Source organism: Augochlora pura, chromosome 9 (genome assembly GCF_028453695.1).
Source record: "Augochlora pura isolate Apur16 chromosome 9, APUR_v2.2.1, whole genome shotgun sequence".
NCBI lineage: Eukaryota > Metazoa > Arthropoda > Insecta > Hymenoptera > Halictidae > Augochlora > Augochlora pura.
The window spans coordinates 109,706-133,824 of record NC_135780.1 but is presented as its reverse complement, the minus strand read 5'-3'; the positions used below and the strand labels follow the sequence as shown (position 1 = coordinate 133,824).

Here is a 24,119-nt window from a genome sequence, read left to right as displayed (position 1 = left end):
TATAAAGGAAATGTGTATATAATTAATAATATAATATAGAAATAATATTTTTAAAATTTTCTTGCGAAATTTGAGAAAAATTGATTAATATTTTTCGAAACATGTGATTGCTAATTTTTCTTGTGCCTTCCTAGTTTTACTTTACATAAGAGATATCATGTTTAAGGTAAATCTGAGGTACATCATCTTAAATAAAACAGACTTCTTTAATTTATTATAAATTTATTCTATTATACATTTTGAGATCCCTCATAAATTTATGTACACGTAATACATCATTTATACAAAAGAAGAAATTTGTTGTTAATGTGCTTTGCATTTATGTACTTTTTATTTTCAGCAAAATTTCAAATGTACTTTGACAACAAATACATGCATTGCAGTAATAACAAATAAAAAACGACAAAGTTATGAGAACCTGTATTATACAATACTAACAAAGGTGTGCTTGATTTCAAACGCAAATCATATTTATGTACAATGCAGTATTTCGTTTGATTTGTTTTCCGTATATTGTAATTTTATTATGTACACACATTATTTGTATTTTCATCGTCAATAGCTTCCACACTTGCTTTTGTTATATTATTCGTGAAAAAAATATTTTCTTCTTTTTTATAAATATTCAACATATCCTTGCCTTCTTTTAAGGATCTGAGGAATTGAAATCTTTCATCTGTAACAAAATTTTATTATATAGATGCTATCACCTATGCTTTTACCTTCAACACTTTATTTTGTCTAAACAGTACCATTTTCGTCGCAAATATTTTCTTTTTTACCACAAGCATTCAATGTGCTTTTAGTTTCTTCTATAGATAAAATTGGCTGAGCATTTTTTCTTTCTGGTAGAACCTGTAAAAATGCTTCTTGCCAAATTTCTCCTTCACTAACTCGAAGCAAGATTTCAAACACTACAAAAAATGTAAATATTATGTTTGTGTTTTTAATATTCATGTAAAAATGTATATTTTAATCATACCATGGTCAACAGTTAAAACTTTTCTAGCTTTCATTTGTAAAAATTTATCTAGAGGGAGTCTACCATGCCTTACATCAGCCAGTTTGGCTACTTTGTGACACAAACCCTAGAAATGTAAATACAATGTAAGAAGATTTATACATATCAAATAAGCTAGCTTACCTTATGACTATTATGATCAACAAGACCACCTATAACATACACACAATCATGTTCTAGATGACTGATCACATTTTCTGATTCACTAGACAGATATATGATTTTTTCTTTTGGGTAAATATCCAAATACCCTTCCACATAAAATTTTACCTAAAAATAATATTTAATTTTAATATAATATCGTAAGTGCTTTATTCTCTTTAGTGAATTTAGGGACAATTACTTACATCCCAATGTTGATATCCATTATGCTTTTGCATGTGTGTTCTTGACGCACCATTAAAACTAGTAAGAGAAAACTGCATTGGTGCAACAGCCCTCCTATTCAGCGTATAACATCTTAGTATCTGCTTAGTTAATTTTGCAATGTCTTTGTCAATCATTAAGTCATCGAAAGACATATCAATAGTTACTTCAATTTTGCAGTTACTATCAGCCATAGTACTCTTTTTTAAAGCTTTCCTAGATGGTCCAAGATCTATATTATTTGCACGAGCATGTGCTCGTTTCTGTTTTGCTTTCTCCCGTTCCTTTAATCTACGTTAATCATAGTAAAACATTGTCATTACAGATATCATCACATATAGAATCAATAATTAACATCAAATTGATATGTAGAGGTACATTGTACAAAAAAATTATTAACTTAAAAATTAAAAACTAAAAACCTTTTCTCACTCTTTCGTTGTAACCATTTTTCTTTTTTCTTTATTTTTTTCAGTTGCCGTTTGCTAATATTCGTATTTAATTCCAAATTGTCAATATCATGGCAATCTTTATGATGAGAAATATTTATAACTTGTTCATCACTTTCTGTTTCTCTACTATGATTTATATCTTTTTCGTTTTCCATGTTACGTAAAAAATCCGAAAACCTATGCAAATTCAAACAGTGTAACATTTTTCAAAAATTATGAAATTACAAAAAAATTTTAAACAACAGTATTTACATATATTTTCATTTAACATAAAATTACTTAGTATCATTAAATTATTGTAAATTACATATAGAAATAAAAATATTTCACTTTTAAAAATAACCTTTTTTGTTGTATTCATAATAAACGTACTATTCACTCATTATATTATTCGAATAATATTAATATAGCAACATACAGAAGATCAGAAAGTGATCGTCTGCAATAATTAAATTTCGATGTTCACAATTTTAAACAAAAAATTAAACGAGACGTATGTATATACATATGTCATATGTATGTGCATACATGTGCTACTGAAATTACTAGTGATATTGTAATAGAGAATTAGGAATGTTGGCAACCAAGTCAATAGTCCCTAGAGAAAAGAGTCATCTGAATGAAAATCTAAAATCTAAATCATCTTTTCGTAGTACAGAAGCAGACGATTTCTCAACGAGTTAGGAACGTGTAGGAACGGTTTTTCTGAAGCGGGAGAATGCACGTTGTTGGGGTCGACGGTCGTGTCGTCGGCTATTTGTTTTGCTTTTTAATACTTCAAGCAAAGCTCACGAATTCGCGGACTTCCTGGAGGCTTAGTGCTGATAAAGTCGTTAAGACAACAGACTTCGTGAGTACGGTGGAAGATGATCCTATTTTTGATATCTTGGCGACTAGCATCAGTGTCGGTAATGGACAAAGTTGGAGTAGATCTGCTATTTCTGATAAACACGAAAAGGTACAACCGTACTGTCAAGACTGCAAAAATGTTCTCTCTGGAAATCATGAACGGTAAGAAACCACGAAGTTAAGTTCTGGTTAGTCTTGGGTAAGATCAGAGTGGCATGTCTTCCTTTTGAATATTAAATTTCTTAGATTTGTTCTATAGAATAAATTACTGATGCTTCTAACTCGGAAGTTCATGTTTCTGAAATATATGACAAAAAATTCAAATCAATCACCTTATATATTAAAAAACAATTTATCTAACAGAATAAAAATTATATCTATGACCTTCTGACATGTAAACGATTAGAATGATTGGGGAATTTAAACTGTTTTGTTTTTGCGTTAAACTGAAATGTATTAAAGAACATTACAGTTTTTATTAGAAATATTTATATATGATTGGTAATTGTGTATGATCGTTTTATAGTCCTTGTTTTTAGTTACATTGTCTATAAATTATAAAAAATATTACTGCACTTACAGATGCAAGAGGTAGTCGGTGGCTGCATGTTTAATTGTTACATTATTGTTTATTTGAAATATACATATGTATATTTTATAGACATTAATACTGCATGCATAATAAAATATGCTTTTCCTGTTATAAGTTATAAAAAATGTGGAAAGTCATAAAATTTTTCAATTGAAGACAGTAACAAGTGAATTGCACAATATCTACAAAATATTTTAATTTGAGAAGAATGTATGAAATCTGTTTATTTTTATTAGTTCTATTTCACTATAATTATGTTTTATAATATTCCAAATTTTGCTTCAAATACTTGTTACAAATAATGCAATGTAATTTTCTGTTTCTTCCTGTAGTTAGTATTTGTGTGTGGCTTACTATTCTTTCAGCGTTAAAAAAGCCCTAACTTTGGTCCCCTTGGCAGACGATTCTCGTCATACGTGTTGAAGGATACTCCAAATGCCACCGAACCTTTTACTCTATCATCTCAAACATCAGGCGAGCAAGTCATATGCACTACTGGTCAGCAATGTGAGGATGTAATCCTGGATTGTGGAAAACCTGTCAATTTCACCTATTATGACAACCTGCTTGGTGTTGCCAACAGAGATAAACATCCATTGGTTCCAGAACCTAATGTAGCTCTAATGTTCAAGAAGAATGGTGGTAAAACCATGGATGTTGATATTGATCTATTAGAGAAACGTTTAATAAAAGCTAAACGAGAGGTACATCTTAGGCATATTATATATTTCTAATGAAAGCAAACGAATGTAATATATACAAAATTGTATACTTATTTATTATTTCATTAAACTTTTTTTTTAGAAACCAAAATCAGTGCAACTTTATAATCAAATAGGAAATTTTTGGCGCATAAAAGGAGATGCACAAAGATCAATTGAGTGTTTTCGAAGGGCACTGGCTGTGTCACCACATAACGCGGAAGTTCTGTTAAATTTGGCTAGAGTGCTATTGGTACAACAATATTTAGATGATGCAACATATTTAGCAAGACGATCCTTGGAATTGCAACCTCCAGATCGCAATGCTTGGGAACAGTACCTTACACTTGGTCAAATATTCAAGGTGAACCAAAATTTCTAAAATCTTAAATGTATTGCATTTTCGCGTGTATTGTTTGAATATTGGAGAGACAAGAAATTGATAAACTATTTTATTTATTTTCATCTTTCTGAAGGCATATGGCCATTACCAAGAAGCAGCTATACATCTAAGACATGCCTTAGAATTAAAACCAGATCTCTCTGAAGCTGCTGAAGCTCTAAGAGAAGTGGAGTCACTTCCGGCTGCGAGCATAAATACCTATACATTACTGATAATCATATGTCTGGTAAGTAAGATAAGAAAATGTTATTGTACTTCATATTCAAATGAATATATATGTGATTATAGTTACATTACCTTCCATTTCACAGGTGCTTGGAGTACTATTAGTGGTTTTAAGTAACGTGGAAGGAGACGAAGATTCTACTCTAGTCAATGGACAACTTCAACGTCCAGTACAACGCCATTTTAGTCGTGCTATGGCCATGCGAAGTTTAAGGCTCAACGTTGCTCGTAATAAACGTTGTTGATAATTTATCAAGATAAATAATTCTTGTGATAGAATAAAATTTCCAACTGCTGTTATCATTTATCTATCTACAAAGTATTATTTGTAATATGATTTTTAATAATTCCTTAGCGTATTAATAATTATGCAATTTATTATAACTACAAATGAAAATATACAATAGAAAACAACAGCATTTTTTATTTACTGCAACGAGACGAACTGCGCTATATATATGTATACACTACTTACACACAAGTACGCGTGTATTGTGAAATAATTTTTTTATACATTAAAAACGGAATGTAATTTATGGAATTACAAGATATTTTTTCCATTACTCTAAATATTAACGTACGTATTATTAACAACGTTACTCAGTATCATTTACAATATACAATGACACCAGGCTATATAAGTAATTTTCTCGTTTCTATTTATACGAGAATATCTAATCTTTTATATATGTAAATAATTCACAGTTATGTTTTTTAGGACATAATATTATCTTGAGATAATTATCCATAATATGTACATGAAACATTTAATTCTTTTCACTTTTTCGAACAAAGATATGTAATATATCTATTCTCTCCTGATTATTTTGAATATAGATTACATCTCTGTGTTTAGTAATAATATTTTTCACCATTCTTCTTTTAACAATTTCTTAAATGTAAACAGCTCTGCTTTACACCTTTTTTTATCTCTTTTAATGCATTTATGCACATTATTTTTACAAGCTTCTTTTCTAAACTTTAATTACTCTGCATAGTATGTAATTAAAATTTACATCAGGTTAAATAAGTTTCTAAAATACAAAAATACAATACAACAATTTGGCATTTGATATATAATTCGGTGATATAACGAAAATGAAATAAAATTAGTTTCTTAGAAACCTATTCATACAAAATTAGGATGAAATTAAAAAATTTGGAACATCCGTATAATTAGGCCTTTTTCTGCATTAGCCTCCTAAACTTTTGTTTTATGTACAAACATTAGAAACTAATATAAACTAAAATTGCATACACTGTATTTAATTTATACACCTTTAAGGGTTTCAACAAAGACTGTATCCATGCAATAGAAAATGTCGAATATATGTCATTGTATATTTTACTTTTAATACTGAACTGATGTTTCAAGAAAGTATTTTATGATAATAGAATCATAAATTTGAACATCTCAAATTTCTATTATCATGTTTTTATTCTGTGTACTAATGTTTTCTAATTCAGGCTGTCTCATTTTCAAAGACAAATCTGTACAAGGCACTAAACTTATATGGTACCTACTTATATAAAAAATATGAGTATTACTCCTCTTTTTATAATTTATTTAAATAAGAATTGTAATTATATGTACATTCTTCTGCATTAATATTATATATAGTAAAAATATATGTGGCAGGGCAAAAAAGCTAAATTATACTGCTGTGATAAATTTTTCAGTTCAAATTATGTAAGATAAAATAAAACTATCTTAATGTATAAATATATAGCGAGTCTTAAAAATTTGTTTTCAATCTATGAAAATGAGTTGATGAAGTTTTCAAATGCAATTATTTTTATAATTTTCTATTTAAAAAAGAAGATGTATCAGATGGTTGTTTCATTGATGCAGATTCACCATTAAGTTATAACAGAAATTTGTAAGTATTGATAAGTACTCAACTATAATACAGTAAAGATCATATTCTAAAAATATAGTAGCTAATTTACTATGTACACAGAAACATCTTTGTTAATAATTACCCTTAAAAGGTATATGTATGTATACATGTCAAAGTACATGTGCATATACAAATTAATATACATATGCACTGCCTATGATTCTATAGCACAGCTACACTAAATTTTAATACAAGTTGTAAGAAGTTAGAATTGCACCCAACTGGAATTCCCTACTGTTGATGGTTGTTGCTGTTGAGCTTGCGATTGTTGAGATGCACTAGCAAATTCTCCCCACTCAGAACTTGTTTGGTTTTGGTTCTGGGTTGGTTTATGTGCAGGTGATGATGTTGGAGTTTTAGCTGGTGGAGGTGCAATTTTTACACCACCTGGTGGTGGAGGTAAACCAATACCTGTACTAGGTCGTTGTTTTGTCTTTGAAGAAACTTCGCTACCATCCTTTTTCTGTATTATAATTAAAAATTTTATCTCTAATTGTTTAATTTGAAACTTCACGTTTAAATACAATTGTATATTCATAAAACAACTGAATAATCTTACAGTAATTTTCATGTTGATTTTGATTGTTTCGCCTTCTTTAAATCTTAGATCCAGCTCCTGTTTTGGTTCATCCTTTTCCTTTTCTATCTGTTCTTGGTTCTTGAGCCATTTAAAATGATCTTGAAGTGCAACATTTAGATCAAAACTATCTGATCTATCCAAAAATCCAATACCAAGAAATGCTGAGCGTCCATTATCATTTTGAACTCTCAGAACAAAGTAACGAGAAGAATCTGTGACTGGTTCAACAGCAATACCTGGATACTTTTCAATTGGACATTTGGCAAATAATTCACCTGTAATTTTATCTTCAAGTTTTATTGCTACTGAATTTCCTTGACATACAAGACGCATTCTGCCAGTCCATGTTGGTTCTTGTAAATTCCAATCAGCTGCTCTATGAATACATTTATAAAAAAAATATGTATATAGATACAATAAGCATTATATATAGATAGCATATTAAACCAAATTTATTTTTTAACTTGGCAAAATTAAGATTCCATATTATTGTGAAATTTAGGATATATGTCAAAACTGTCAAAAACTATTATACTATGGTTATAATGCTGATCTCGTAATAAACTCATTCTGATGACTTATGAATCACACCGCAGATAAAAATCGTACAGAAGTATGTTCCAGATGTAACAATATGTTGTTCTGTCAACAATTTCCGGTATAACTTTTGCTGACGTATTAATTGTGCGAGACTGAGATTAAACATTTTGAAAAATGACCGATGATATTTAGGATGCCTTGTCAATAACGAAGGAAATATTCAGTATTCCATGCGTTTATGCATGCAGAATTCTTTCATCAAGATGAAAGATTTTCAAAGGAAATATTCTGAAAAAGAATCAATTCGTACCGATAACCCCTATTCAATGACCTTGGAGGTATACTAAATACAAATACTTCACTCTTGACGAGTAATACACTTTCGTATGTATCCATTGTACTTTCGATAAAACACGGAGAAAGCGCGTACGTTTGAGAGCTGAACTTGATGAAGTGCTATTTGAAAATTCGTTTATATTTTGTGACGAATCTGCACCGTGATTTGATAACTTTATCTCTAGTCACGCCTCCCATCCCCACACAAAGCCGTTAACCACAGATTATTTCACTAGTGATAATAGATTGCCTTCTCTGCGTACACTGTTGTACAATTGGTGCAACTGGTAATCCAAAACAAAGAGGAACTAATTAATTGTATATACATATGCAACTTTTAAACAGGATTTTTGTTACTGTTGATTACTAAATGTTACCGAACTATTGAAAATCAAATCATCAATGGATTTTATATAATTTAAGGTGTCCCAAAAATGTTGTGAACATGACGGAAAATCAATTAAAGAAGTCTGTGATTGGAAAAAATATTAGAAAATGTATGTACGTTATTCAATGAGAATGTTTGAATTGAATAACGTACATACATTTTGTAATATTTTTTCCAATCACAGACTCCTTTAATTAAGACATAATTCGAAATATTTTACAATTTAATCAAAGTCCAACACAAATGATACATAGTTAACTTAACGACCTATATTATCGACCGTATTTTCTTTGAATATGAAGTTTTTGCTCGGAAAGAAACAGACCTCGGAAAGGTCAGAACGTCGACTTAATGTTACTAAGCCGGATATTATAAATTACTCCATAGTAATGTTAAATTGTACATTTAGGAGGCCCAATAGTCCTGGATTGGACTTTTAGGAAACACAATTGACCACTCCCGAACTGGTCACTGCAATATTGGAGGTATGCAAGTTTTTTTAAATACATATACATTTGTATATGGATTTCTTTACAAGTGTAGTGACACTGATTGGATTGTCTCAACTAGGGTGATTTCTGAAGTAATTTGAAGTCATTTTTTCTTTAGTGAAAATATACTCCATATACCAATCAGAATGCGATTACGTTTATAAATTATGGCGCGCTATTCCTAGCTTGTTAGCTTTGTGCTGAGCTCGAGGCTTGTACAACTCAGCAATTCATATCCATGTGAAACTGGATTATCGTATTAACCGATTTTAATGAAACATAGCTTAAGAAATTATCTTTAATTACCCCAAATTTCTCATTAATTAGATTTAATCGTTCATCTGTATTTTTCGAGTAATATCCGAAAAAACTTTTTACTGTGAATCGTCAGCCAATCAGAGGGCAGCAATTCGTTGCATTCGCACTTCTAGGACGCAGTCTGATCCATTAGCGAATGGCGGCAAAGAAATTTTCTTTGCATTGATTGGAACTGGAATAATTAGGTACCATATTAACTTTAATTCCAACTTGTACAAGAGTATTTCTATTTTTAGATCCTTTCCTTTTTTCAGATTTCTATTTCTTGATCGTTTTTTTTTTTTTAAATACCAATAGAATCTTGAAATTCTTATTTTTAAATACTACTGTTTCCAATTTTAAACTTGAGGTGGTTAATATTTTAATTCTTATAATGACACGACTGTTTCGAAATTTGTAAATATTAAGTGGCAATTCTAAGAAGAAATTAAAAAAATTAAATTTAGTGTGAAACTATTGTCCTTAACTTGTTATTGCCGACGCACGCTTTACTAGCTTTTACAATTTCGCGCGCTATACATTCTCCACGAAGTCGCTACGGCTACGAAGAAATTTGCAAACCTATTTTTGCTTGGTCGAAAAAATGAACGTTTGGAAGGGGATACCGGCGTATGAGGGGCCCCTCGTTTCGTCTCCCGTGGACAACGCTGGTTTTAAAGTTTAATTGAACTTTGTGCTAAATATTTTTCCATCCCGTGACACTCATTGTCAGTGCAACTCATCGTTCGTAAAACACGATTAAATGTGTTAAATGCCTGTGTGAGCTTTCTACATACATATTCGTGGGCGCTGTCATCGACAGATTCAAGATGGCTATGGTGCATTATAGAAGAGAAGATTTGAAACATTTGAATGGGCGTTCTTAATAATATACAATTGTAAATCTGTCGCAACAAATTGTTTTTAGTTCTGGTGCTTAAAAATAATAATTTTGCTCACGAATGTTGCGCACGCCACGCAATCAAGTCGAACACCAAAATGAGATTTTTCAAAGCAAGCTGATTAAGCGAAGAAACTCCGATGTCTGCGGGGAAGATGATTTCCTTAGTTTTGTGGCGATTTCGCCAGTGATTGAAGCGAATTAACCGGCTGTAACTTTATCTGTCAAAAGAATTAACGTATGTAACTACATATATTATTTTGACGACGGTATCATCCATTGTAAATTAAGTTAAGAAACACGCTGTCATTTGAAATAAATATTCTATAACTACCTTCATCGTAATTGGATAAGTTCAATATCCACTATAACTGTTAAATTATTTTTAAAGTACAAACGCGAATTTGAATGATATATATCTCTAGTACTCGGTAAAGTAACAATTATTTGAAATCACTTTTACAATATTCATATATTTTTAAATAGTGTTGAGAAAAATCTTAATTTATTTTACAATACATTTACCTTGTAATTATACATTAATGTCTACATTTAAAAATTAAGCTGTAAAGTAGTTTGTTATTTCTATAAATAATATAAATTAAAATAACATTTATTTTTAGTATTATTTGAATGTCAGGTATGACTCCTCCTTTAAATCGAAAACGTAGTTCATCTGTTAGTTTCACAAGAGCTAAAGATGATAGTGAAGGTGCTGCAGATGAAATTCATATATCTTTAGCACCATGCATACAAACATATTTGGCACATAATGGTCAAGGTCTCGGATGTTGTGGAATTAGCCTTCCAGTACCATTTGAACGTGCAGCACCAAGGTCTTGGTGGAATCCAAAATTTGATTCTGAAATACTTGAAGAACAATTTAAAAGAAGTGCCTTTCCACAAATTAGATTAAGATTCCGGTATGTAGCACAGTAACACATAATTTGCTTATGGCTAGAGAGATTAATATATTACATACATTACATATACATATTTATATATGTATATATATATATATGTATATATATATATATATTTCAGATATGCCCTAACATATATTTTATTGGTTTCTTTATCATGGTTGGCATACTTTGTAATAATTGGAACAGAATATAATACTACATCATGGCCTGCTATAACAGTAGTATTTACAATTATTGGAACCATGGTATCGGCAGTCTTATATTTAACACATACAGATTATTACAAAACCTATGTGCTACAAATTTCATTAGGAGTTGCATTTATGCTTTGCATATTATCTTTACTCTTTCTTGCAATAGTACCACCATACATAGATGGCTTAACTCTAGTCGGGCATTTTGCATTGTGCTCAGAAATCCTGTTACTGATTTACACTGTGTTGCCAATGCCATTATATGTTTGTGTGGGTATATCTACAGTTTATTCCTTTCTATTTGAATTTTTGACTGCCTACCTATATGGTACAAAAAGTGCAAGACAAAAGTTTTTTAGCAAATATAATTTAACAATTAATTCTGCAGAAAATAATACTGCACTAGATTATATCACAAATGTGATGCACAATGACAACGAATATGCAACAGCAAGTATGAAATCAAATATAAATGTATCATTATTTCAAGGTTCAAAGTTATTAAGTGAAGCTTTAAATGATACAAATGGTCTAAAGAATTTAAATTCCAACATAACATCAACATTAGCTAATGTTAACTTCATTATAAATGCTTCTACCAACGACTTAATTTCTAAAGGAGCGAGCAGTACAACATCAGTATTGGGAGAAAATATATTGCCTCATAAAAGCGACGAAATGTCGAATTATTTTTTAAGTAGCAACATATCGAGCCGTTCGTTCTCAGACGATAACTATTTTTCTACAAGTCTTGGGATAAGAATCCTAATGCAAGTCTGCATTCATTTGATAGGTATACATATTTTAATAATGACTTTTGTAAGAATGCGTGGTACATTTATGAAAGTTGGTCAGTCGCTATTAGTTCGACGTCAATTGGAAATGGAGAAACAACTTAAAGAAAAAATGATTCATTCGGTAATGCCACCGAAAGTTGCGGCTTGGTTAATGGAAGAAAGTGAACGCGAAAGAGAGCGTGAAGATTCTTTAAAAAAAGGTTCTATACCGTCCAATAATACGGATATACGTTCACTATTTCGCCCTTTCAATATGCATTCAATGGAAAATGTTAGTATTTTATTCGCTGATATTGTTGGGTTTACTCGAATGAGTTCCAATAAAACTGCAGAACAATTGGTAGGCATTTTAAATGATTTATTCGAGAGATTTGATGATTTGTGCGAAGATCACGGATGTGAGAAAATTTCTACATTGGGAGACTGTTATTATTGTGTAAGTGGATGTCCAGAACCAAGGCCTGATCATGCAAAATGCTGTATTGAAATGGGACTAGGTAATTTATCCACTTTCTAATGTTTTGAAACAGTAATATGTAGGTATAAAATAATCTACACATGTTCTTTAACAGCTATGATAGAAGCTATAAAACAGTTCGATGTAGAAAGGAGAGAGGGAGTTAATATGAGAGTTGGAGTACACACTGGAACTGTGCTATGTGGAATTGTTGGTACCAAAAGATTTAAATTTGATGTTTGGTCGAATGATGTGACATTGGCAAATAAGTTAGAAAGCACAGGAAAACCAGGAAGAGTTCATTTAAGTGAAAACACATTAAGTTTTCTAAATGATCAATACATTACAGAAGATGGAGATCTGATAAATGGTATATAATTTGTTTAAGATCAATTACAAAAGTTCATATAAAAGAATAGTTTCTGGTGATAAAATAGGAAATATAATTTGATTTTAGGTATAAAGACTTATTTCATCAAAAGTCGGAAATCAGATTTCACCAGTCAGTTCATAACTAGTATTATATCTCCAAAAAGTATATCTCCTCTGATGCAGTCGCGTCATCGCTTGGCCTCTTGCAATAATCCGTATAGGTCGAAAAATCATTACCTTCATATGGTTACTAATGCAAACAATTATAGAATGAAAGCAAACTCTCTGCCAAGTATTTTAGACTCTGAGAATGGAGATACCGATATTGGAGATGAGAAGGGAAATGTGAATAAAAGTCCAATATCCATCGCTAGTTACGGTAAGAAAAAGGTGCGAAACAAACCGTGGAAATACTTACAAAGACAACGAACTACTGAAGAAATGACTCCATTAGAAACGGAAGAAGCCAAAGCAATCATTGTCGATCGATCGAAAACTGAATCTCAATCGTATGAAGATCGTAACGGATTTAGGCAGGTCAATCACATCGATAAAAGAAGTTTTCTCCATAATGTTTGGTCATATTGTCTTATTTGTATATAAGTTCTACTTCTTTACAGAATACATCTCAGAATGACATTGAAATGGATCCAAACCCTGTACCTTCTAGTCCTTTATTATCTGGTCAAGAGCCACTCAGCCGTGCTTCTTCAATGTGTAGTAGGAAAGATTCTGGGATCAGAAGTAATAGTAGACGTAGCAGTATACAGCAGCAGGTATTACTGTTTGTAAATATAGTGGCATAAATAAAATATAAATTAAATTCAGTTATTTTTAGCTTAATTCTCATGTTTTAGTTATTTTTGATGAATGGTATGGCTCAGGGAGACTTACTAGCACATAGAGTGAGTGGCTACTATACTTCTAGTTCGACGTTGAATTCTGTTCATGAGCCGTCGTCTTCAGTACCACCCTATCCGTTTCCTCCAGCAGTTACAGATACTTTTGGTGCATGTTTTCATAAATTAAGAAAACAGTCAGATCTACAATTAATCAGGTAAATGTATTGCATTAAAATTTCGTTTCATTTGTTTTAAGGAAAAATAACGTGATTTATATAATTTTATTTTTATCATAAAGGTGCGTTCAAGATAATGTAAGTTCTCAACGATCATACTTCGTGAAACCACCACTCTCGAGTGTAACGCTTTTCTTCAAGGATAAGGAAATGGAAAAGGAATACAGGGAGAATGCTCATAAAGTCAACGAATGTATCAGTGGTAATCCCCCCACACTGGCTACCTCGAGATTCAATACGTATTTTGATATTTTGATATCGGCACTGGTGTACACTGCCGTGTCGGTTGCCCTATTCTTGCTTTGCGAGCCGACATTGTACTATCTGATTTTTCTAGTATGTGCAACGACGATTCAAATTGTAGCGGTATCACTATGTGTCCGTCAGCTTTTATCCCCAAATATGGTTCACACGACGTTAACACAGGAAATATTTAATTTCTTTTCGCAATGGTATCCTTGGCATATTTGCGGCGCAATTCTGGTTGGTTTACCGATCATATCTATACTGCTTAATTACACATGTAACAATTTACATAACTTAGATAATTTCGAGTATTATTATGGATACTTGGTCTTCGTTGGTTTAGTACATTTTTGTAATTTTACGCAACTCAATTGTTGGATGAAGAATTTTCTAGTAACGTTTATGGGCATGTTGTTTCTTTTTCTTGTAATAACTCACATATCGTATAACCAACAGAATCACAGCAATCAATTTGTCAATGATTCATTGCGTCATTTACAATCTTTAGAAAGTCAACGGGTCATTAACTTAAGTAATCGAATCAGTGAAACAACTACGAAAGAAGTATTCGACAATACTCTTACTCTTATTCATGAATACAGAATTATATTTACGAGACAACGAGAGGCAGAAATTAAATACAACGAAAGATTGTACAATTCTGAAATTTTTTTAGACATGATACTATTACTGTTATTAGTGTGGTTTTTGAATCGCGAATTTGAAATCAGTTATCGACTTAGCTTTCACGGAAATGCAGTTGCGGCACAAGACAAAAGTCGTGTGCAATCGATGAAGAACCAGGCCGATTGGCTTTTACACAATATTATACCGAAATACGTCGCTGATCAGTTAAAAACTACCGCTAAATATTCGCAAAATCACAAGACCGTGGGAATCATTTTTGCGAGCATAGTGAACTTTAATGAACTCTACGACGAATCTTATTTAGGTGGTAAAGAGTATCTGCGCGTGTTGAACGAGCTCATTAGTGATTTCGACGAACTTCTAGAAATGCCAGAATTCTCGAACGTGGAAAAGATCAAAACCATTGGTAGCACGTTCATGGCGGCGAGTGGATTAAATCCGCAAGTTAGGCAACAAAGTGAGCATGAGTATACGCATCTTTTTCAGCTATTAGACTTTGCTATGGCGATGCATAAAGTAATGTACGACTTTAATAGAGATTTGTTAGGTTTTAAATTAATTTTGAGGATTGGTTTTAACTATGGAGATGTTACCGCCGGCGTAATCGGAGCTACAAAATTGTACTATGATATTTGGGGTGACGCTGTAAATATTGCATCTAGAATGGACTCCACAGGGGTTGCCGGAAGAATACAGGTAGCCAAAAACTCGTTGGATGTTCTGTCGGGAAAATATGAATTTGAACCACGTGGCCAAGTTTATGTTAAGGGAAAAGATAATATGGATGTGTTTTTATTAATAGGGAAAAAGAACGATATTAATGTTACGACGAGTGCATAAAAACTATACGTCTCAAACATTTAACGATCAAATCGATAGGATTTGTCTACGAATTTCTCAATTTTACGTTACACTTCACGTACACCGAGCGTACGACCAGACTTCTAACGATATTCCAATTTCGTAATTGTATGAATTCGCGATGAATCTACCGTCTACGTTGCAAGTGAAAACAAAAGAGTACTTTACTCTTCAATTACTCGCTTATTAAAGATATTTATTCTTAATGAAATGTTCACTGTATTTTTTTACGTAATTTAAGAGCATTGAATGCGAGACCTACCAAAACCTACCTTTATAAAGTACAAAATCAGAGTCGTCTTGAAATTATAAAAATTTTCCTTTATACATTATACTACATATAATATACGCGGGACATTTATTGAGTTAATTAGTACGCATCATTGTTGTTTGTGTGCTTTCTGTATGAACGAAACGCGAGTGAGCGAATAAACGAATGCATGGCCAAGCAACGGTCATCATCGATAGTTCCTAGTAAATGTGTGACTTATTCGATAACTGTTTGTTATTTCGTGTACGGAATATCATTCTGATATTTTCTTTCTATAATTCCTCCAGTTTTAATTGTGATTGGACAGTTTGCTTATTTTCACCAATACAAATAATTAATCACAATAATTTATACTGTAAACTGCATTTGGAAAAGAGTCGCATTGTTTTTGAAATGTTAACAAAGTGTCATAACAAAGTACCTCGAGTTTCATAGAGAGATTAGTGAGATCGAAAATTTGTATTTAATTTTTCAGCGCATTTTTTAAAGAAGTAATTTACTAATAACAGGACCATATGAATCTCAGCAATTAAAGCAGCTGATGAATTTGCAAATCTACTATTAATTATTGTAAGAGATTTAGATAACTTCATAAGCCTAGTTCTGATTTTAAAAAAGTATATAGAGGGAGGAAATGTTGAGTTGAAATTTTGGGCCTCATCTCTTAATAGTTACATTAAAAGATTAATAATCTGTGACTTTGATAAGTATAGAATTTTTGTGATGGGACATTTCTGTAGACTTATTCAATTGCTAAGTTTTGGTCATATTTGTCACCTATCCATGCTATAATTACATATACTACTTAAGTGAATACGATCCTGGATTATTTTTTATTGATTTTTTATGAGTCTGAGATTAGAAAAGAACCTGTTTTAAGGTTGTTATAATTCTCAAAAAAGTAGTACTCAGTAATTCCATGTGAACATAACATTCTGTTCCAGTTAAACGACGTTAAAAGCAAATTATTGAAATCCTTTAGTAAAAGTGCCTCAGGATTTACACTAATGATTATCATGTCAACTAATAAAAGCTTGTTCCATAAATTAGCATTCCATAAAACTTTGTTATTTAATATTTATTTTTTCTAAAGTATTGAGAAAGAAATATATAAAATGATATTTAAACGAAACTAAAATCTCTTTTGGTATTTTAAGTGCAATCGAATTTTTAAAATTATTTATATGGGTAAAAAAATCCCTCCCATGTATTTTTTCTATTTTAACTTATATTGAAAAGAGTACGAATCTCAAAATTTTTATGAATATTTACAATGGCTAAGAGAAAAGAGTAATAAAATGTTAAATATATAGAAATTTAAGTCTTGTCAAACCTGTTTAAAAACATTTAGTAATACTTTGAAAAGAAATATATTTTCGGGAAGTTTAATTAAAAATAAATGCAATTTTCGATACGATAGGCAGTATAAACACGTATAATGTACTTTCATATCAAGTATTAATACTTGAAACTTTCCAAATACATCGACATATCTAGCAGAGGTTACTACAATCTTTAAATCCCTGTATACCTATTATTGTAATTTCGATTTTTAAAAAACACTGTCTCTATTGTAATATCGTTTGTCGTTTGAGTATCACCTGTGATGATTGTCATATATAAAGTGACTAATTAATAATATCCATGATTTTGTATAGTGTCACTATTGAATATATGATGACAATTGTATTACAAAATGCTAATCCAAGTATCTTGCGATAGCTGGAGTGCTAGTTGTCACAATAATATAACTAATTAAAAATAACTTTAAAATTATTAGTAACAAAATACGAAAATATTACATTTTCAATCGATAATTATTATTTAAATGTGTCAGCAAGTAGAACGCTACATTCTCACCAACTTCAATAAAATTATTTAATAAAATAATTCCATACATAATGAATGGCCTTTATATTTTTTTTAAGTAGTAAAAACTCCTATACGACACAACAAATATTCATTAAATTTAGAACACAAATATTGATTTAAAATGTTATATTATAACAGCGCTTTTAAAAAGTGCCAAAAAATGTACAGATTTTGCTTGTTCGAGAACAATTATAAATGATTTGCATAAAAACTTTTATACCAAATTGTAAAAATTGTTTTGTACAAATCAACAACCTCTGTATTATATATTATAGCGAAATATTGTTTACAAATCTGTTCTACGCATTACGTGATTATTTAAAATCATGCTCCTAAAAAGAGATTTTATGTAAATGAAGAAGAACAGAAATAAATGCGTGCAACTTAATATATAATTTATCAATTATTTGGACTCTGTTTTGTTAGTTTTAATTTCTTGTACCAGAATTGTCGCATGTTGTTCTTTAGCGACGAACGTCTTTCTTATGTTACAAGTGCGTATTTCTACACACCACACATACTGTGCATACACACATACAGATTCTCGCACGCATGCATCCCTAGAAGATATCCATTGAACAAATTCTAATTTTTAAGTTAAAATCCCGAACCAAAAATAAGATAATTTTCATAAATAGCATTAGATTTTTTTACAAACTATTCACAATTGACGTTGAATGTGCGCGTAAGCATAATCTTTACAATTTTATATTCTATCTGTGATACATACATATAATGTGTAATTTATGTATGTATCGCGCAGTTCTTCCAGACTGTATGCACACGTTCAGCATCACGAATAATTAAAAAAAATTGCTCGAAGGAAACTTATTTCTATGATATCTTATTTTCGGTACAGGATTTTCTTATCTATAATTCCATTTTCGTTTTCTAGGAGGTCGCTTTCACGATGAATTTTTGTTATTTATCAATTCTGACCAGGTGTTCATAATATGGTCATCTAAATGTAGTTTCTGCTACGTGGGTCCTGCAAATAAAGCTTTGATGCCAGTATCAGTAGCATTATTAGAGATATCGTCAACGCGTATGTGTTGTGATTTTCCAAAAACTTCTATCCGTGGTAAATTATCTATCTTAACTTCTTTACGGAATAACTGACCAACGCTTCGACCAACGAGCTGTAATAAATATTACAAAATATACACTTATACAATACAGTTTTGTTATATTTCCCCTAAAATTTGAGCAATTTTACCTGGTTTGTAATCTTCTTGAAAAGATCCTTCTTTCCTTTCTCAACCTTATTACCTTTAGAACTAACTATGGCCATCTTCTCGTCAAAACGCTGTAGATCAGTGGGATTTATACCCGGAATTTTTTGCATTACTTCAATAATATTCGGAAATTTAGGTCGCAGACATTCGTACACTTGTGTACCCAAAGTTATAAGCGAACCCTGATTAGCCTCGTGTTGGCCATGAAGTTGTAAACCTTGGAGAATAGCTACCATAATGTGCGCAGCCATAGCAGGCGTTAGACTACCATCAGCTGCTAATGCTCGAACAACTGGCCCCGTTAGCATTGTAGCTTTCAAACTGGCATTTGAATCATTCCAAGTTAAAGCTCTAAATAAAATAAAAATCGTTATTTTGAAATTTGATCAATTCTTATACTTGAACGCAGAATTAAAATACTAGAAGTGTTCATTACCCTAAGACGCATAATACAACACTATGACACGTTGATGGATGTCGAAGGACAAAAGTACCCAATTCACTGACGACTTCTGCAACTATACTATTGCCACGTGACGATGGATGATCTATTGCCATTCCCCCTATCTCTTGTTCCATTATATCTAAAGGAGTTGCGTCACTAGCTGCACCTCCAACAAGAGCCACTTTCAGTACATCTACAAAGTCTCTCGTTAAATTTCGATTTAACATGTCAGTAATAACTTCTTGCGTGTTAGTATTTTCTTCATCTAATCCACCAGACTCGTAAAGATGTGCAATATACTGCCACTTGGCACTTAATCTTTGGCACACTGCAAAATGCAATTAAAATTTAAACGAATGTTAACAAAATGTTATCAAATAGTGGAAGACGAAAATATATTACTATGCGTGGAAACGTGAGCCAGTACAGGTACTAGAACACTTTCATAAAATGCAGGGGGGCAGTAATATATAAATGGCTTCATAAAGACACGTATAATAGGTCGTAATCTGTAGTCTGGAATCATCTGGAACCAAAGAATGAAATCTGCAGATTTAAACAGGCACCTATGCAACTTTAAAATACGTATATACTTTTCCAGAATTTTAGAATCAGAAAAAGTAAAAAATTACCTCCAAGTTAGAAAAAACTGAATTGATAAGTGCTGGTGCTAAACCAGGTAATTGATAAAAATCTCTACCAATCATATGGAATCCACTACCTAACATATGATAGCTCTGCTCATGAATAGTACTAAGAAATGATTGCATCCGAGTGACGGCGCTACCCGAAGTTTGATCGGGTTCAGAGGTATTATCATTTGTTACATTCAAACCTAATAAACTTGCCTTCTCTGACTCCAATAGCTCATGAGCGCTTTTGTATCCCTAAAAACAGTATTTATTATAAGTACTTTTATTTTATTAAATGAATGATTTATCAATTATTTATTTACCTCTGATAAAGCTGCTAGTGCTGCAGGAGTGAATAAAGCATTCATTACTCTAAGTAATGCGAAAAGTGTAGGCAAAAGTGGAATTATATGAGGTGTAGCAGGATTTCTATAGACCGGATTTCCACTTTCACTAAGTGCAGCAACAAAATTACCCCTTGCAGCGCGATCCGGATCGTCCGGAATAGTACATCGTTTTACAACACTCAATATTGTAAAAATGCAAACCACTAAATCACATCGATTTTGACCAGCTGGATCCTCTGTCATACTTTCAACTGGGGGTAGATCCAATCCTACGAGTCTCATTAGTTCTAGTGGGCCTTTAAATGCATTGGCTCCAATAGCAATAAATTTTGTCGATGCTTCATCAATTACTTCAGCGATAAATCTAGTTTGTCTTTCATAATCACAGAAGTGATTGGATATTAGTAGCAATGCTGCATACAATGTGATAGCCTCCATCTTGGATAAGGAACTAGGTTCTCTAGCCAAGCCACGAACCATTGTATGTATCTGTTCAAAAACTGGTAGAAGTAACAATGGATACTTCAGACTGATCTTGACCATAAGACTTGCTGCATGATGTCTTACATTCTTTGCTGACTTAGATCGAGTATCCTTCGTTTCACCAGGTAATTCAAATACTAATGCAGCAAAGATTTTTTCTAACACTCTTGGTAAGATGGCTACCCCAGGCATAGCCATTGAACCAGTTGACATAGATAGGAACACAAAAAGGGCACTAATGCAAGAGAGCAAAGCTGATAGTATCCAAGGATCGTGTGGAGAGTAACCAATACATAATTCCAATAGTTGCAAGCCAGTTTGCACACTTGGTCGTTCGTTACTCAAAAGAATTCTTGATACAACAGAATCCAATGCATTTCCGACAGCTTCCCATTCCTGATATAGCAGATCATTCTGGTCGCATTTATATCCAAGATCTGCCATACCTTCAGTTATTTTAGCTGTCAACCATTGTTGCACATAAGTAAATGTTACTAACGGTGCTGCCATCGTTGCTTGTCGAAATCCTTCCAATAAATCAGTCCTAAGTCTATGAACAAATACATTAAATTCTTCTTCCGAATCGTAATCAGCGAGGCAATATGAACTCATTCCGTTGCTTTGTCCACCATGTGGATATGAAACTTTTATCAATTTTGGAGCTGTGTTTTCTACATATTTTGGTACGTATGTCAATAACAATTGATCCTGTTTTATTTGTTCGTGTTTAAAAAGCATTATCCATATTGCATTTGCCATGTGTATAAGTGTCAGACTTGAAGACATAGTAAAAGTCATTACTGTGTCTAAAAATATGTTGAAATGTGTTGGTCTAATGCTAGAACAATCATCTTTACACCAAAGTGCGCAAAGTTGTGTTGCCATTCCAGTTAGTACCTAAATTTATTGTCTAATTAATTTCTTAATAATATATTGAATAATTTATTCTATTATTTTGAACTTAGAAAATTAAGATATCTACCTGTGTAAGTTTTTTCAAAAACAAATAATGATTATTTGAGGAGTTAATAAATTCATTAGACCCAGTCACAGGTGGCACAGCAGTTGCTGCTGCATAAATATATCTTAGAGCATCTTCGGAAAATAGTATCATTAACTGTTTTCTTTCTTCAGCTTTCCCTTTACGATTTACAATTTCTAATAAGCATTCACCAGCTGAACATTGAAATATTGGATCCCCCAAAAGAAGACATAATATTTGCAATAGTCTACCGTCTTCTGCCATGACATGATTTATTGAAATCCACTCTACGAATCCAGTTAATGTAGATAATACTACCTATCAAATAAGAATAATTAAATATAATTCTATATATTCAACTTATATATTATATACTTTAAAACTTTTATGCTAAACTCACCTGTACAATCTTGCTATGTGCAGCTGCCTCAGAAGTACAACCTAAACTACTCTTCTTTTGAAACTCTGAGAAATGTTGTTCCATTAATCTTAAAAAAAAGCTAAAAATCTCAGCCATATTTGTGTTAAGCGCTTGATAGATGTCCTTCCTCCTTTGATTAGATTCTAATGTTTGCAAAAGTGCAACATCTTCCACAAGCCTTAGGAAAACAAGAAGAACTAGTTCAGTTTGACTTTCGCCTCTTGTACAAGCTTGACTAAGTTCGGCGAGGAGTGTAGGCCATTGTTGTGGCCATTCTCGTTTGATCATCTCTACCACAACCCGAGATAATGCATCTTTAATATGGGCTTCTTCTTGCAACAATGGTTCTGCACCTTCTTGTAGCAGTTTCATTGCATTTTCCTTTATGAAGATTTTTTCTGATTGTGATATTTGAGTCCATCGATACTTTATACAATGCTCCATAAGCTGTAGACCAAAATGACGAACTACGGAACTTCTGTTTGGTGATTTCTGTGCTAGATATAGTCCACATTGTGCGCATAAAGGTGAAGATTCTTTAAAACGTTCGCAGGCATTGTATACTTCCAAACGTTGTTGTTGTGGTACGTTTGGTGACATCATCACTTCTACCACTTGAGCAAGTTCCGCTGATATTTGGGCAACATCTCCTGCACCAAACTCCATCCCTACTTATTGTACTGTAACAAATTAATACACAATGATGTTCTATAATTTTCTATAAATGTTTATATTTTTACTACATTGTAATAAATTAATGATAGGTTGAAGGTATATCCTTCAACTTTTCACATGTTTGATTATCATATTGAAGCAATAACATCAAAAATTATAAGATTTCTTGTAATACATAAACCTTACGTGTGGTAGATTTAATCTAGTAATATAAAAGAATAATTATATTATATGTCTAGCGCATACAATAATAGATATTACTAAGATCAAGAGACAGATTCACTACACTTTACATAAATAATGGTCCATATTTATGTAGTACCCACATAAAAACTATGGTTAAATGGAAAAAAATGATAGCCAATTATTTAGCTTGAAAAACATATGTACAAGAAATATTGTTGATTTTTCAATTTCTACTTTAAATGACAGAATTTCCTAAGACTAGTTTCCTCTTTTGGAGCCAGCATTTTGATAAATATTATTTATCACTGTTAAATTAAGTCTTATTTTATGTTTGTTAAAGTATGATTCCTATAGGTCATATATACAAGTTGTTGAATAAAAAAAAACATTAAATGGACAAAATAGTACAAGGATCTCTTAAAATTTATAAAATAACGCTACTTTTTTTAAATTCAAAATTGGGAGTGAAGCTTATGAAGATAAAAGTGTTTTGCAAAAAGTATCAGTGCTTCGTGTCTATTATGTTTGCTTACGTGAAATAGTAGAAATTTGTGCAAGAAGCAGATGATACAAAATAATGTAATTAGAATGAAAGGAAAACACGAGGCGAAGCAGCTTGTGAAGTGTGCACAGCATGTCCTGATCAGCATGCCTTGACAGAAGGTACATACTCACCTTGTAACGCGATCGTGGATCGAAGCGAATCGAAGATACAGTTTGGCAAGATTTCTGCCAATATGATCTGTCAATTCATATCTGGTTGTTGTTACAGGAATCAAAAATTCGCGGCGTGCATAAATGCTGATCTTATACTTAGTCAAATAAATTCGTTTCTGAGAGATACGCGGCACGTTGGACGATTACATATACCATACGTAAAATACGTACTGCCCTCTAGGTGATTTGAATTCGACCTAACCTTCCATTGCAATGCTTACGTTTGTATGC

At 31.9% G+C, this 24,119-nt stretch overlaps 5 protein-coding genes across 12 annotated transcripts; 2 read left to right on the top strand and 3 right to left on the bottom strand.

The window, feature by feature from the left end:
• Positions 1-104: 104 nt before the first annotated feature.
• Positions 105-2,370, bottom strand: LOC144475300 (tRNA methyltransferase 10 homolog A). Of its 2 annotated transcripts, none has more exons than XM_078191055.1 (7): positions 2,092-2,370; positions 1,810-2,016; positions 1,369-1,678; positions 1,145-1,291; positions 983-1,088; positions 753-914; positions 105-676 (listed from the first exon to the last, which is right to left on the bottom strand). In XM_078191055.1, coding segments are annotated over exons 1-7 (1,086 nt in total). In that variant the 5' UTR covers positions 2,094-2,370; the 3' UTR covers positions 105-524. The 2 variants fall into 2 exon arrangements, with proteins under 2 accessions (XP_078047181.1, XP_078047182.1); XM_078191056.1 differs by having other exon boundaries at positions 2,183-2,370.
• An 85-nt stretch (positions 2,371-2,455) lies between these two features.
• LOC144475299 (tetratricopeptide repeat protein 17) lies at positions 2,456-5,016 on the top strand. Its single transcript, XM_078191054.1, has 5 exons — positions 2,456-2,850; positions 3,681-3,984; positions 4,085-4,345; positions 4,458-4,610; positions 4,696-5,016. The coding sequence occupies exons 1-5, from the start codon at positions 2,558-2,560 to the stop codon at positions 4,852-4,854; spliced, it is 1,170 nt and encodes a 389-aa protein (XP_078047180.1). The 5' UTR covers positions 2,456-2,557; the 3' UTR covers positions 4,855-5,016.
• On the bottom strand, positions 4,969-8,162 carry LOC144475302 (NECAP-like protein CG9132). Of its 3 annotated transcripts, none has more exons than XM_078191060.1 (3): positions 7,941-8,162; positions 7,070-7,466; positions 4,969-6,973 (listed from the first exon to the last, which is right to left on the bottom strand). In XM_078191060.1, the coding sequence occupies exons 1-3, from the start codon at positions 8,024-8,026 to the stop codon at positions 6,716-6,718; spliced, it is 741 nt and encodes a 246-aa protein (XP_078047186.1). In that variant the 5' UTR covers positions 8,027-8,162; the 3' UTR covers positions 4,969-6,715. The 3 variants fall into 3 exon arrangements, with proteins under 3 accessions (XP_078047186.1, XP_078047188.1, XP_078047187.1); XM_078191062.1 differs by having other exon boundaries at positions 8,061-8,155; XM_078191061.1 differs by lacking the exon at positions 7,941-8,162 and adding an exon at positions 7,700-7,934.
• Positions 8,163-9,738: 1,576 nt separating this feature from the next.
• Positions 9,739-17,310, top strand: Ac13e (Adenylyl cyclase 13E). Of its 5 annotated transcripts, none has more exons than XM_078190061.1 (10): positions 9,739-10,281; positions 10,667-10,966; positions 11,088-12,457; positions 12,533-12,787; positions 12,875-13,168; positions 13,244-13,326; positions 13,410-13,565; positions 13,647-13,846; positions 13,930-15,457; positions 15,564-17,310. In XM_078190061.1, the coding sequence occupies exons 2-10, from the start codon at positions 10,677-10,679 to the stop codon at positions 15,726-15,728; spliced, it is 4,341 nt and encodes a 1,446-aa protein (XP_078046187.1). In that variant the 5' UTR covers positions 9,739-10,281; positions 10,667-10,676; the 3' UTR covers positions 15,729-17,310. The 5 variants fall into 5 exon arrangements, with proteins under 5 accessions (XP_078046187.1, XP_078046190.1, XP_078046185.1 ...); XM_078190064.1 differs by having other exon boundaries at positions 12,875-13,326; positions 13,930-15,218; positions 15,309-15,457; XM_078190059.1 differs by having other exon boundaries at positions 10,684-10,966; positions 12,875-13,326.
• A 1,432-nt stretch (positions 17,311-18,742) lies between these two features.
• Positions 18,743-24,070, bottom strand: Ranbp21 (exportin-5-like protein Ranbp21). The gene is made up of 9 exons (XM_078190070.1): positions 23,847-24,070; positions 22,290-22,990; positions 21,890-22,207; positions 20,401-21,804; positions 20,078-20,332; positions 19,848-19,971; positions 19,437-19,773; positions 18,982-19,351; positions 18,743-18,904 (listed from the first exon to the last, which is right to left on the bottom strand). The coding sequence occupies exons 2-9, from the start codon at positions 22,974-22,976 to the stop codon at positions 18,743-18,745; spliced, it is 3,657 nt and encodes a 1,218-aa protein (XP_078046196.1). The 5' UTR covers positions 22,977-22,990; positions 23,847-24,070.
• Positions 24,071-24,119: the final 49 nt, after the last annotated feature.

Bases quoted from the DNA above. Each gene is read 5' to 3' on its own strand.
- LOC144475302 (XM_078191060.1), bottom strand. From the start codon at position 8,026: ATGGATACATACGAAAGTGTATTACTCGTCAAGAGTGAAGTATTTGTA. The intron at 7,467-7,940 runs GTACGAATTGAT...ATGTATTCATAG, and splicing joins TCATTGAATAGGGGTTATCG to AGCAGCTGATTGGAATTTAC. The intron at 6,974-7,069 runs GTAAGATTATTC...ATTATAATACAG, and splicing joins AAATCAACATGAAAATTACT to AAAAAGGATGGTAGCGAAGT.
- Ranbp21 (XM_078190070.1), bottom strand. From the start codon at position 22,976: ATGGAGTTTGGTGCAGGAGATGTTGCCCAAATATCAGCGGAACTTGCT. The intron at 22,208-22,289 runs GTGAGTTTAGCA...CTTATTTGATAG, and splicing joins CACATAGCAAGATTGTACAG to GTAGTATTATCTACATTAAC. The intron at 18,905-18,981 runs GTAAAATTGCTC...TATTTATTACAG, and splicing joins TCAAGAAGATTACAAACCAG to CTCGTTGGTCGAAGCGTTGG.
- Ac13e (XM_078190058.1), top strand. From the start codon at position 10,677: ATGTCAGGTATGACTCCTCCTTTAAATCGAAAACGTAGTTCATCTGTT. The intron at 12,788-12,874 runs GTATATAATTTG...ATTTGATTTTAG, and splicing joins AGATGGAGATCTGATAAATG to GTATAAAGACTTATTTCATC. The intron at 13,847-13,929 runs GTAAATGTATTG...TTTATCATAAAG, and splicing joins TCAGATCTACAATTAATCAG to GTGCGTTCAAGATAATGTAA.
- LOC144475300 (XM_078191055.1), bottom strand. The intron at 1,089-1,144 runs GTAAGCTAGCTT...TTACATTTCTAG, and splicing joins TTGATCATAATAGTCATAAG to GGTTTGTGTCACAAAGTAGC. The intron at 915-982 runs GTATGATTAAAA...CATTTTTTGTAG, and splicing joins AGTTTTAACTGTTGACCATG to TGTTTGAAATCTTGCTTCGA.
- LOC144475299 (XM_078191054.1), top strand. From the start codon at position 2,558: ATGCACGTTGTTGGGGTCGACGGTCGTGTCGTCGGCTATTTGTTTTGC. The intron at 2,851-3,680 runs GTAAGAAACCAC...TCCCCTTGGCAG, and splicing joins CTCTCTGGAAATCATGAACG to ACGATTCTCGTCATACGTGT. The intron at 4,611-4,695 runs GTAAGTAAGATA...TCCATTTCACAG, and splicing joins TACTGATAATCATATGTCTG to GTGCTTGGAGTACTATTAGT.